Source organism: Lepidochelys olivacea, assembly GCF_965140295.1.
Source record: "Lepidochelys olivacea isolate rLepOli2 genome assembly, chromosome: 6".
NCBI classification, from domain to species: domain Eukaryota; kingdom Metazoa; phylum Chordata; order Testudines; family Cheloniidae; genus Lepidochelys; species Lepidochelys olivacea.
The window spans coordinates 85,290,642-85,304,875 of record NC_140416.1 but is presented as its reverse complement, the minus strand read 5'-3'; the positions used below and the strand labels follow the sequence as shown (position 1 = coordinate 85,304,875).

Genomic DNA, 14,234 nt, shown 5'->3' with positions numbered 1-14,234 from the left:
CAAAACACAGTAGTTTGATTTTTATGTAAATCTTGAGTACTGTATTTTATTTTTACTACTCCCTCAACCATTCCCACAGTCTATTACCATCCTCAGTCAAGTTTTTAAATTGATTTGTATCCACCCAATGTGATGAGTTGACTGTTTATAAATGTTACATTACGAACACTAGCAGCGATCCATTTATTGAATGACAGATATCAGAAGATAGAATAATAAATGAGTGTTTATTAGCTGTAAAATGTTTACTTTTTAATACATAAAAAAAACCTAGATAATTGTAAATTCTGCCATTTAAGCTTCAATAAGCAGATAATCTAGTGATAAGAGAGGAATTGGTATAGTGTAGTTGGAGAAAAAATTGGAGAGTTACATTGTACATTGCTTTTAACCAGATATATAAATATGCGGCTTTACATTGTTGTGCATTTTTCTTCAAATTAGTAAAAAACAAAAAAACAAAATAAAACACCAAAACCAACCAACCAAATCTTTGATCTTTATAAATATTTTAGCAAGTTTTCAGACTGTTGTAAACACTCTTTAATATGCATTGTTGGATTGAATTCAGCAGTTCCAGGTTTTGATTTTGCAGTAAACTGAATATTAACATGTTTCTTCATGTGAGAACAGAAGCCAGAGTGGTACTTTGAATGTTGATATTTTAGGTTTAAGTCTCTCTCTGTAGGTGAAGGCAAAGGATTCTGTTCCAGATGAATAAAGACTTATTTCAATTTGCAGATACATCTATTCTGTACCGCCTGAGAAGAGAGAGGAAAAAATAATTCCTTATTTCTTTTAATAGGCAAAGCTACAATGTTCTCTTTAAAATCCTCAGTAATATTGACTCAAAATACCCATATGTAACAAACAGCAATTGTAATAGCTCTGCATTACCAAATAGATGTTGAGAGTTTGGAAAATAATGTAGTACTTTAGTAGTAACTGAATGTATTTTTCTGTACTGTATTTCTGTTTTGAAATATGGATTGTTTTGGTTGTCAAATTGAATGTTACAGATCAGACCTTAAATCTTAGGCATCTGCAATTGTGCACATCCATTTGTACGTGCCTAACATAAACCAATACTTGATGTATGCATATAAATCAGGGATTTATGAACATACTTGGCCAATTACTTGCTATCAGCATGAGCAAACATCTGATTTACATGTGTAAATTAGATGTACACAAATGGCTGCCCCCATGTAACTTTGAAAATGTCGTCCTGTGTATGAAATTCTAGGCTACTATCAAATTGTTGGTTATTCTTTGTCTAGATAGGGGTTCTGAAAATCTACATTTGTTATTCCTGAAGCATATTTAAATTGCTAATTATTAGAAGTGTTATGGATTAATTAGAAATGCTTGAAACTTGAAGAAAACATAAGTTTTATTCTGTTCACCTCCAAAGAGGGAGGAGGTTGTTTTCTCAAGCCATTGTGGCAAAGATTTCAAACATGACAATCTGTATCTTGCACCCAGATATAGTAGGAGAGAACAGAGATGCAAAATAAGTTCTGAGCAAGACTTGTAGCAATCCTTGTTTTTAAAACTACGATTAATTCAAGTGAGAAGGTATGAAAATCTTTTAGACTCAGTAAATGGTTATAAGCATTGGAAAAATAGATATGACAGTCAGCTTTTGTAAAATAAAAATTGAAGAGAGACCTGCTCAGTGATTGATGATTTACATTTACTTTAGATTTACTTATTAAAATTCCTGTAGAGCTAAATTTTTTTTACACTCTTGCAAAAAGTGCCAATGTCCTACATAATTATTAGAATAACTACATTCTACCCACTTATTCTCTCTGCATTTGCAATTGGATACATTATTTTTCACTTCTTGTCTGAAACTGTTGTGTAATATTGCTTTTCCTATTGAACAGCTTCATCATTACACCTCATTTTTTGCTGCATTTCAGTAGTAGGTGAAATGATTCATGTATAGTTGGTAAAGCACTCCGGGGATCCTTCAACATGAAAGGTGTCACGTAAATATAATGTTAAGCCTCTGTTTTTAAAATTAGGATGATATCTGCCTTCATTAAGATGAATTAGATATAATTTGCCTTCCTCTTTGTGAATTTTCACTAGACAGCCACCCCCAAGAAATTTATAGTATGTTAGAGGTGTATCGTAGCTCAAAAATTTCCAGATAAGATTGCATTAATTATGCTTCACTTAAATTTAACAAGGTAGTCTTCTATTTATGGTTACTTCTATTTCTGTTAGGTTTGTACTGCAGTATATTTGAGACATCCTAGTTTGTAGAAAAAGGCAAAATGTTTGCTATTTTTTCCCCTTCAGTTGCAGAATATGATGTTTTCAGTGTATTTCCCCCATTGCAGCCACAACTGAATTTAATTTTAATGTTCTATTGTTTAATCTGTATAAATTAATATCTGGTATGCTATGTTCTTTTGTACAGTTGAGTTGAAACATAGATTTAACCCAGATGTTTGCAGCACCGGTCGTATTGTATTCCTTTTCTACTGAAATATGATTGTCACAAAAAGTTTCACAGAAACAATAAGGAGTTCAGCATACCAGAAGATACTGTGAAATGGGGAAAAGTGAACATAAAATCAGTATTAGCCAGTAAACATTATGTATGTGTGTGTATATAATTTTTTGTAAATCGTATCTATTGTTTTGCGATTTAACAATCGCTAACATAGTTTTAAAAGTCAGCCTTACACAGAAAAGTGTATAAAATGGCGATTTAATAAACTAACGCTTCTCAGCATCCACTTATTGTCAGGCATATTTTGAAAACTAAAGTAGTGGATACTTGTTTCAAAGGTATAAGAGTCACACTTAACCAGTTACATGCAGTGTTGTTGTTGCTGTGCTGGTCCCAGGATATTAGAGAGACAAAGTGGGAGAGGTAATATCTTTTATTGGATCAACTTCTGTTGGTGAGAGAGACAAGCTTTCGAGCTTTCAGAAATCTGTATATCACTCAGTTATATACCGTACTGTGACGACTGACCTGGGCTTTGAAATTTCAGTTTGCATCAGTATTCCAGTTCCTATGACACTGTGCTGTGAATTATTATTCAGCATTTTCACTACTTCTGGTTTAAGGGACAATGACAGATATTTGTACATTGTTTGTTATTTTATTATCAGTTGTTTTTAATCCTTAAAAATAGAATTGCTTTAACTCTTTTAAAGCATTAAACCCTTAACATAGAGAATACAGTACCATTAAGAAATTACTCATATCAGACATTGATTCACCATATTGTGCTTTACAATGGTAACATTTATAAGCAACACTAAAGATACTTCCTTATATCTTTCAGGAATGCAAATGTTTGGGTAGTTTAACTAGTTTCAAAATAATATTGAATTTATATATTTTACAATAGTTTCCTCTCAGGGAACTTAGGAGGAAGTCTTCAGTATTGCCAACTCCAAATGTTAAAAATCAAAATTATGAGCCATATCCCCCAAAATCATGAGATTAGCTAAAAATCATGAATTAAAAAGTGTTTTGGGTTCTTTGAGTTTGGTATTTGAGCTTTTACGGAGCAATTGGGTCACATTTTTTAAGCATTTCACAGTACACATGAGGTTTAGAAACTTTTTTTTTTAATGATAGCTGAGATTTTCGTGTAATCACACAAACCTGGAACCTGTGACTTTAAGTAAAACCACCCAGTACTGTGACACTTGCAATAAAATCATGAGTTGACAATACATCCTCTTTCCAGATCTTCTCTCCGCTCCCACTTAACTTATGTGAAGTGAACTAATCATATCACTACACACCAAAAGCTATCAAGTATACAAAATGAACAAAAAGGAAAAAAAGCCTATTGCTTTTTCTCTAACGTCTTTCCATTGTCGTAATCTTGGGTGTTGTTGGTAGGTTAAAAAAAATTATACGGAAATTAGATTTTTCAAATCAACAGTCTCGCTTTAAAACCTTGCTGCTGGCATGATGATTTTTTGTAATGTAGGACTTTCTCCATTAGATTACTGCAATTTTAAAGTTAGACAAATTTAGGACTTAAATCTATAGCTCAAGATTGACAGTGAGTTTACTGGCTTATATTTTTTATCCACTAGACATTTGCCGAGCATATTAGATTTATTAAAGTAGCTTCTTTCGTATAATTTCTAATTTCAGAATGGATTTTGGCAGTGATAGGAATCCTAATATGATGATTATATTACTGAATCTTGGTGAGATTTTGTTAATTTTTTTTTTAACACAGCACAATGCTCCAATTCCTCAAGGTGGACGTGGTGCAATCCAGTTTGTGACTCAGTACCAGCATTCAAGTGGACAGAGACGTATCAAAGTAACCACAGTTGCCAGAAAGTAAGCTTTAATTGTGATGAATTAATTTAGCAATAGTGTGATACACATCTGTTGCATTTCAAATAGAATTATTCAGTTATTTAACCTATTGAGTGCTTTTGGATGTACAGTGCACATGGCAAGGATGGGATTGTGCCTCATACACTATGTATGTCTTCTGGATGAAGAGCTATAAGGCATCCGATTTCTAAGAAGCTGCAGGGCTGAATGGAAATGCCCTGAAATGCCCCAAATCCTTGTAGATAAAACAAGAATCTCTGGGTGAAATTCTATGGCTTGTGTTTTGCAGGTGGTCAGACTAGATGATCATAATGGTCCCTTCTGATCTAAAAATCTATGAATATTAGGTCTATCCAGAAGGTCATTATATACAATTGCTCCTCCACCACCAAAACCCTCACCTGCAGTTTCATGGGTTCAATTAGCATTGCAATTGGCTTGCTTAGAAAACGGAGGTTAGACATTAAGAAGGCAGTTCGCAACACTGAGTGATGTTTTCTTTAGTACTGGGCAGACTATTGCATGCTTAATTGGTGGTAGATTTCCCCTTATTAAAAGAGGTGTGGGCAATCACTGTTAGCATGAGTCCCAGGTTGACTTACACTTATTACATTATATTTAATTAAAATCTTCTCAGTACTCAACGGAACTGACATTGTATGCATACAGTACACTCATTCCTCACAATCTGCAAGGGCCCAAAATTAGGGCACAGAATGACACAAAGACCTAGAAGAGGGGCACAAGGAAATTATTATTGCAGGAATCAGAATGTGAGATTAATTTTCAGTTTAACATTTTTCTGTATCCTTCCTTTCATAATTCAGCATTTTTGATATAAATGACTTATAATAATAGTGACATTACATTATGTTTTTGTGGGTGGAGCTGCATTTTGATTCAAAATTAGGAGATTTCTGAAAAGAGAAGGGGCAATTGGGAAGTAAAGAGTCCACCCTAACTAAGATCTTGGAATTCCAACATGGGCTTGTCTGTTATGAAATTGCTACAGCTATGCTACTGCCTTAATTTTAATAGAATATCCTGAGTCTGGATGTTTTTCCTTTAGATGTGGTAAAAATTATTGCTTTATTTTACAGCTGGGCAGATGCTCAGACACAGATCCAAAACATTGCTGCTTCTTTTGACCAAGAGGCAGCTGCCATTCTTATGGCCAGATTGGCAGTTTATAGGGCAGAGACAGAAGAAGGACCTGATGTACTTAGGTGGCTGGACAGACAGCTGATACGACTGGTAAGAAGACATACTTTTTCTCTCCAACTTTACATTGTTAAATAATTCAGATGTCCAGTGGTAATCTGTAAATACTATATACAGAGAGACTGAATACTTCACCACCACCACCACCACCATGAATGCATCGCTAACCAAGATTTCCTATTTTACTAACTAAAATCATAACTACTTGAATTATTTTAGATAGTATGTGTTCAACTCTCAGCACAGAGTCACTGCTCTGAAGGAGCCAAGTATCAAGAAGTTTAAAATAAGATTAAAGATCTGGCTCTGGGGAGTAGAAATTTAAAGCTGGGTGGGGGGTGGAGAGAAAGAAGAAAAGTATGCATTTCAACCTAATTTTGCAACCGAGAAAGTTGAAGTGTAGCTTACCACAGTTAAGATGGACACATAAGACATGAAAAGAAATGTATTACACTTGGGGAAGGACAGACCCATATATTGAGAAGTGTATATGGTTAAATGGCTGTAGATACAGCCATCTGAAATTTCCCCCTTTTTTGCCCCCCCATTGGTTTCTTATGGATTGTCTAAATGCCTGTATACTAGTTAAACTACATCTAGATAGTTGCAACAAGCTATTTCTAGCTTCACTAACTCCTTATGCAAGCACCAAATAAATGCATCCTTAGAGAAGTCCTTTGCCAAAGTTAAAATTTGTGATCATTTTCTAAGCTGTCTCTGTTAGTAATGTCAGTCTTACTGTACTGTGACTGGAGGTGGGTGAAATTTTTTCAGCTAGTACTTTATTCAGTGTAGTGTTAAATTTGCCTCCCACATGTAAGTGATATTTATTTACAACTTTAACTGTCATAATGATTTTTGTCTGGGAACATTTAATTTTGTAATTCCTCTTTGGGGATTTAAAAAACCAACTCCACAACCCAATATGGAAGGAAATTATTACTTGCCAAGAAGAGCATTTGTATCAAGTTTCATCCTGGACTACATTTGTACAGTAAAGGAAACTTGGGGAAGGAAAAAAATATTGATTATAAAATAGATAAAATGAAATGAAATATTTGAAAATACAATAGTGGCATAAACAAAGCTGCCATACAAATTTAGATTCATTTTTCTTTTCTTTCAGTGTCAGAAATTTGGAGAATATCACAAAGATGATCCAAGCTCCTTCAGATTTTCAGAAACCTTCTCACTTTATCCACAGGTGAGTAGAAAGAAAGTGTTAAAAGTAAAGAGTAAATGAGTAGGGGAAAAGCATGGATTTAGGAGGCAGTGGAGGGGATAGGACATTGGATTGGGACTCAGAATCAGAAGACCTGGGTTCTCTTCCCAGCTCAGCCACTAACCTGCTGTGTGACCTTGGGCAAGTCACTCTACCTTTCTGTGCGTCTCTTTCCCTTCCACCCTCTTTCTTCTTGTCAGTTTAGGGCTCTTCAGGGCAGGGACTGTTTCTTACAATGTGTTTATACAGTGCCTAGCATAATGGAGGACTGTTCTTAGCTGAGGCCTCTATGTACTATCGTAATACAAATAATAATATTAAATAGATGTTGAGGACAGCTATTAAAAAAAGAAATTCACAAATATTTTAAATTTCATGCTATACAGGATTGCTCTGGTGATGTCTTTCATGTACTACTTAAAAATGTTAAATTGATGAGGAAACACTTCACTGATGTTTTGTTAGTTTAATGCAGCTGAGCTTAAAAGGAATTGTGCATTTAGTAAATAACCATTTCCAGAGCACTATTAAACCCTGTTGAATCTGGACTTTCCATTGAACTCAAAGCACCTCCAGCGTAAACTGGCTGCAGTGTAGAAACATTGGTCCAGCAATAAAGGGTTTGGGCTTTCCATTTTGAACTGAAAGGTCCAAATTTGCAGTTGATGATAATTGTATTCCTTCTCATAGTAAAACTGCTCTTTGCCCAGTTTCTGTGTTTAAAACATAGTAAACTAACTCCTAAAAACTGTACAGTTAATTTACACATGCTATTTTAGTAAAGATTATAACAGTATAGAATATTCTGTTTTAGGTATAAATATAGGGGAGTGAAGAGATGTTAAACTCTCCTTTTTGTGCCTACCCATTTTGAGAATAACCTTACTTTATTTTCATAGAAAAGTGCAACGTTAAATTATTTGAGATGCAGTTTTGTGGGTGGTACATTTGTAATGTTGCACTACCTAGTAGTTTGTTACTTTTATTGGAAACATATTTTTTCCACTTTATTTGTCCAACCCTGTAGGACTTTTTGTTTTGCAGTTTATGTTTCACTTAAGGAGGTCCCCTTTCTTGCAAGTCTTTAACAACAGCCCTGATGAGAGTTCATACTATCGTCATCATTTCATGCGTCAAGATCTAACCCAGTCACTTATCATGATTCAACCAATCCTCTATGCCTACTCTTTCAGTGGACCTCCAGAGGTATGACAATGTTTAATTCAACTATAGGGCAAAAGTGCACTAGATGTGGAATTTTGTATTCATGGCTGTGTTGCAGATATTTATGTAAGTATTAAAACAACCTTATGCATCATCGCCTGTGAAAGTGTGTGTGTGTAATGTATTTTATATAAAACAGAAAATTGTGAGCAAGGCAGCTATGTGAACAATGAAATCTGATTATTGCACAATAGCCTCAAGAGCATAACTCGCTTTTTTGTATGATGGCATTCCAAACCAAGACACATGGGATGAAATTCTGGACCCTTTCAAGTCAAATGGGAGTTTTGCCTTTGATTTCAATGACATCAGGATTTTCCCCGTGGTATAAACCTGTTTTTAACCCTAGGTTTTACTTTTTAGTAGGTGTGATGGATTTTACACAATTACTAGGAAAAACAAATTTTCAAGGCTGTTTATGAAAGGTGATGTCATAGTCCTACCATATATCTCACCCAGAACTGACCCCCTCCATTCTCATACAGTTGACTATAGTTAATTAGCGTATTGCAGTCCTATTAGTTACACTGCAGCCAATTTTGCAAACCCAAGAATTCTGGCTAGTTTAGATATAATGTAGGCGAGTTTCCAAAGCTTTAGTACTTATTAGTCCCAAACTATTAGATCCCATATCCTGAGTACCCTGCATTCCATTTTGAAATGGATTTACCAGAAGCTACAGTAATAGTCAAGTGAAACAAATAGCTTTCTGCAAACATTTTAAAACAACTTTTGTACATAGAGAATAATACTTGGATGATTTTACACACACACACTAAATAATTTATTATTTGGAACAGATAAGATACAAGACAGTCTCTGCTCGAGAAAGCTAGTAATCTAGAAAAATTCTGAGTCAAATTCAATCTTAGTGTGTGAAGCAATTCCACTGAAGTCAATGAAGTTGCACCCAGGTATGCCAGTGAATTTGGCCCTGTCTTTTCAGTGAAGTTATAATGGCTTCATGCTTTCTCATGTGGTTAGATCTCCACACTACAAAATAAAAACAATGAGGAGTCTTTGTGGCACCTTAGAGACTAACAAATTTATTTGGGCATAAGCTTTCGTGGGCTAGAACCCACTTCATCAGATGCATGGAGTGGAAAATACAGGAGCAGGTATAAATAAATGAAAAGACGGTTGTTGCCTTACCAAGTGTGAGGTCAGTCTAATGAGATAAATCAATTAACAGCAGGATACCAAGGGAGGGAAAAATAACTTTTGTAGTGTTAGTGAGAGTGGCCCATTTCAGGCAGTTGACAAGAAGGTGTAAGTAACAGTAGGGGGAAATTAGTATTGGGGAAATTAGGTTTAGGTTTTGTAATGACCCAACCACTTCCAGTCTTTATTCAGGCCTAATCTGATGGTGTCCAGTTTGCAAATTAATTTCAGTTCTACAGTTTCACATTGGAGTCTGTTTTTGAAGTTTTTTTGTTGAAGAATTGCCATCCGATGAAGTGAGCTGTAGCTCACGAAAGCTTATGCTCAAATAAATTTGTTAGTCTCTAAGGTGCCACAAGTCCTCCTTTTCTTTTTGCAGATACAGACTAACACGGCTGCTACTCTGAAACTTTTAGGTCTGTTATTGAGAGACCAGAGAGCTTAAAGTGTTCTCCTACTGGTTTTTCAATGTTATGATTCCTGATGTCAGATTTGTGTCCATTTATTCTTTTGCATAGAGACTGTCTGGTTTGGCCAATGTACATGGCAGAGGGGCATTGCTGGCACATGATGGCATATATCACATGGGTAGATGTGCAGGTGAATGAGCCTCTGATAGTGTGGCTGATGTGATTAGGCCCTATGATGGTGTCCCCTGAATAGATATGTAGACACAGTTGGCAATGGGCTTTGTTGCAAGGCTAGGTTCCTGGGTTAGTGGTTCTGTTGTGTGGTGTGTGGTTGCTGGTGAGTATTTGCTTCAGGTTTGGGGGGCTGTCTGTAAGCAAGGACTGGCCTGTCTCCCAAGATCTGTGAGAGTGAGGGATCGTCCTTCAGGATAGGTTGTAGATCCTTGATGATGCGCTGGAAGCTGTAGGTGAAGTAACATCAGTCTAGTCACAATTTTCTTTGTCCATTTTTTTGTACAATCAATACTTTGAGGTCTCTCTATCATGATATATCCTGTTGCCTCACATGACATCAACACACAGTGGCCACATTAAAAGCCTTCCAGTTGCCTTTTTAAGTAATAATACCTCAGAATTCATATATGCCTAGGTATTCAATATACAGAATATAGAGCAGCATAGACAATACTATAGTACTATTATCTAATTGCAAAAGTAAGGCTGTAAGGAAAATATGTTCCAGGATGACAACTGTTTCTTTACACACTGAAGCATCTTTAAAGTAGTGACATGCGGGCCCGCTTGCGGGGGGCAGTTGCCCAGGAGCATAGGCAATTTAAAAGGGCTTGGGATCCCCGGTCTCTCTTAAATCACCTGGACAGGACACAGGGCTCCTAGGCGCGCACAGGGTAGTACCGGCAGTGGCGAAAAGTGCAGGCGCAGCACCGCCTAAATGTCAGGCAGCCTGCGTCCGCGGCTTCTACATGTGTGTACCAGTCGCCGCATGTGATAGCTCCACGCCCACGTGGCGGCACCACGCCTGGCCAGCAGCAACGTGGGGCCCGGCTCCAACGTACCCTGCATGAATCAAACCTCAGCCATCCTTTCTAGGGGGCTCATTGACTGTTCTGCTCTGAGGCCCGGAATTGCTGTGGGTGGGCCTGGTGACATGGTATTGATAAAATGGAGGTGTTTGAAAGACAAAGCAAAGGCACAGTGATGAAATAATTCTCCCAACTCTCGACTTCCGTATTTACTTTTTTACATTACATGTTCATGAAATATTGTGTATTTGGAATCAAGCAGTCTAATTTTAAAATGAAATTATGAGTGTTGTAGATATGTAATTTTGAGAAGTAACGATGCAGAACTAGTAGTAATTTTAAAGAAAAGCATTTCCTAAAATTTGGTGATCTGTTCAAAGAGGCTTATAAAATACTTAGTTTACTCTGTTCTCCATATTCAACTGAATTTTTTCCCCTTTGTCTTAGCCTGTTCTTCTTGATAGCAGCAGCATTTTGCCAGATCGCATTCTTCTTATGGACACCTTTTTTCAGATCCTTATTTATCATGGAGAGGTAAGATCCAGTCATTCTTATGTATACATCCTGCTCATCGTAGAAATATTCTGTTACCAAACTAAGGCCCTAATTTTGCAAGCATTTACTACAGTACTTGACTGTGTTTACCTGAGTAGAACCCGATAGAGCTACTTGCATGCATAAAATTAAACATGTATATAAATGTTTGGAGGATTATGGCCTAATGTGGTTTAATATAGTGGCACCTGGTATTACTTGCTATTTCCGTTATAAATCTTGTTTTTCAAGGGGGTTAAGGTTCATTTTCTTCCGCACACCTCAAGCTAAAACTTGTCCTACATGGTATCAGCATGCTAAATTTTTATGTAGAACAGCAAAAGGTTTTTTTTTTGTTGTACTTTTGGACACATTATTCCTATTATTATTTATTTATTCTGTGCCTTAGGTGTGCATGACATTTTACAGGAAATAAGATTGGTCCCTGACCTGACAAGTTTACTGTTTAGCACAGCTAAGCCTGACAGACAAAGGTGGGCAAAAGTATGGGCAAGGACAATGGCCACAAAAGTAAAAGTTTATATTACCTGCTTTTGTTACATACACGTTTTGTTAGATTTTGTGTTTAGAGAGTCAGTTTTATAAGTTAATAGGTATTAATATTGGAGGGAGCAAAGTCTAGCAAGAGGGCAGGAATGGTAGAGTAGAGGTGAGCATTGGAACATTCCCCTCTGAAAGTCCTGTTGATATCAACTGTATTGTGAAAATGGATGACTGTCTTTTTGTTCTGTGTTTGTACAGCACCTTGCACAATAGTGTCCTGGTCCATGATTGGGGATCCCAGGTACTATGATAGTAATACAAATGATAATAATAATGAGTGCTTTTTAAATTTTTTATTCTTTAGACCATAGCTCAGTGGCGCAAGTCAGGCTACCAAGACATGCCAGAATATGAAAATTTTCGCCATCTGTTACAAGCTCCAATAGATGATGCCCAGGAAATTCTCCATTCCAGATTCCCAATGCCCCGGTACATTGATACAGAGCATGGAGGAAGCCAGGTACAGTGAATTGTGTACATTTAAGAAATGAGGTGTCATTAGTGTCTAAATTAAAGATACTATAAATGTTCATTTAATTATTAAAATAAATTTAGTGGATAGATATATAAATGGTGACTTAGCAATTAGGAGGTTGAAATTCTGACAGAAATAAGTTTGTAGAAGTAACTTGTTTAATGCTTGGTTCCCTTTTTTAGACACTATTATTCTTCCATTCGTTTTTGGATTTTGAAACATTTCTTAGTATTCTATTATTTACATTTATTTTACTAGGTTTTTCTTTAAAAAAATTAAATTTTCCACAACTTTGAAAAGTTGTCAACATCTCAAATTATTTGTGTGATGTTGCTATGGAATCCAGGGATCTTTAAGTTTTGGTTCACATTTACTGTCACTTAGAGCATACTAACTTTTCCCTACAAAAACTTAACTTTACCAAAAAGAAAATACTAAGAAAATGACAACCCTGCATGCTTTGCTTCAGATAATCAAGGTAAAATTCTGTGGCTACAAGATTTATTTTGTTTTAAATTTAGTGATTTATTTCCTCTTTGGTTTATGTTTTCAAAGGCCCGCTTCCTGCTTTCTAAAGTCAATCCCTCTCAGACTCACAACAACATGTATGCCTGGGGACAGGTAAGCATACAAAACATTGTGCTAAGCTTATCTCAGTGGTGAATATGCTTGAGGGAATTTTTTTTTCTACGTTCAGAGTTTCCCAGCTTTAGACACAGTGAAATATTAGTTGCATACAGGCAGTAATGTCCACAGTTAAAACGAAATGAGAAAAAAATACAATATTCCTGGCCGCCACTTAGAACTACCAAGATTAAAGAGAAGATGCATCATTGCTACTTTATTCCCCCGAAAAAATTGGTCCAGTTTACTGCTTGGAAACTTCTCTTAGGCTTGAGTTGAGATGTCTTCCCAAATCAGACACTATCTTCAAATTCTTTACAGTGAAAAGAATGCTGATGAGAGGGCACTAATCCTTGGGCAAAGAATTTTTTGCATCCAGAAAAATCTGTTGTTCATCTCAGCAATATAGTTCAGGAATTGATCACCAAAAAGTGCCAGAAAACTGTCCTACAAACTGATAGACTCTGAGATTAAGGTTTAACAAGGGTGGGGCAGTGAACCAGTATTTTATTGATACTTGATTTTATTGATAATTTGTTAGTCTCTAAGGTGCCACAAGTACTCGTTTTTTTTTGTGAATACAGACTAACATGGCTGCTACTCTGAAACCTACCATTGATACTTGGGTTTCCCATGGTCCAGGCTGCCATTGAGTAACCAGGAAAATTAACTTTTCAAGTCCTAGCTCCAGGAAGAAAGCTTATTAAATATAGAGAAATTCAGGAGGTAGGGCTACCTACAGCAATTCACTTTTCTGACTCTGTTACAGCCATAACAGCTCTGCACCCCAATCCCCTACCCTCCCTTCCAGCTTTGAACTTTATAACAGGAAAAGAAATATAACTATGGGTAAATGCTAAGTTAGTGGCATTGTCAAACAAAAATGTACTGACATTAGGTATGTACACGCTTCTGTTGTTAACCAAAACAGCAGAAGCTCTTGCCAAGTAGTCTGATAAAGGGCATATTCAGTCCGAAACATTAACGAGATGTCAAAGTATTTCTCCAAATTTATAATGTAACCAAAACCAAACTTTGACCCAATTTGAAAACTAAGTAACTGTATTTGAGGCCAATGTTATTGACATAGACTCAGCTGCAAAGTAAAAATAGAATTTTTCACATTTCCATTGACACTGTATTATATAATTTCTGCATGAACTCCTGCAAGGTTAGCTTTCAGTGACTTGTGCAAACAGACTTCAGCCGAATAAACTAGTCCGTTTATCACGTGATACATGCCATTTTTTTCAATTTTAAACTTAATTAATTTTGCTTTTAACCTTTCCCTGAGTTATGTGGGTTGTTTCTTGTAATTCTGGCTGATGTCTGAATTGGTGAAAATCACCAATAAAATTTGATACTCCACGTTGCCCTGAAGAGGGCACCTGCACACCATTGAAACCGTATTTCAGGA

The 14,234-nt window shown here is 36.2% G+C and overlaps 1 protein-coding gene across 1 annotated transcript in view; it reads left to right on the top strand.

Moving 5' to 3' along the window:
* Positions 1–14,234, top strand: part of SEC23A (SEC23 homolog A, COPII coat complex component) — a 49,726-nt gene that overhangs the window by 31,268 nt on the left and 4,224 nt on the right. Inside the window, exons 13-19 of the mRNA XM_084630152.1 lie at positions 4,233–4,339; positions 5,440–5,593; positions 6,687–6,764; positions 7,827–7,988; positions 11,068–11,154; positions 12,023–12,178; positions 12,749–12,814. Of these exons, the coding sequence (XP_084486278.1) occupies positions 4,233–4,339; positions 5,440–5,593; positions 6,687–6,764; positions 7,827–7,988; positions 11,068–11,154; positions 12,023–12,178; positions 12,749–12,814 (810 nt within the window). The remainder of the gene's footprint in view (positions 1–4,232; positions 4,340–5,439; positions 5,594–6,686; positions 6,765–7,826; positions 7,989–11,067; positions 11,155–12,022; positions 12,179–12,748; positions 12,815–14,234) is intronic.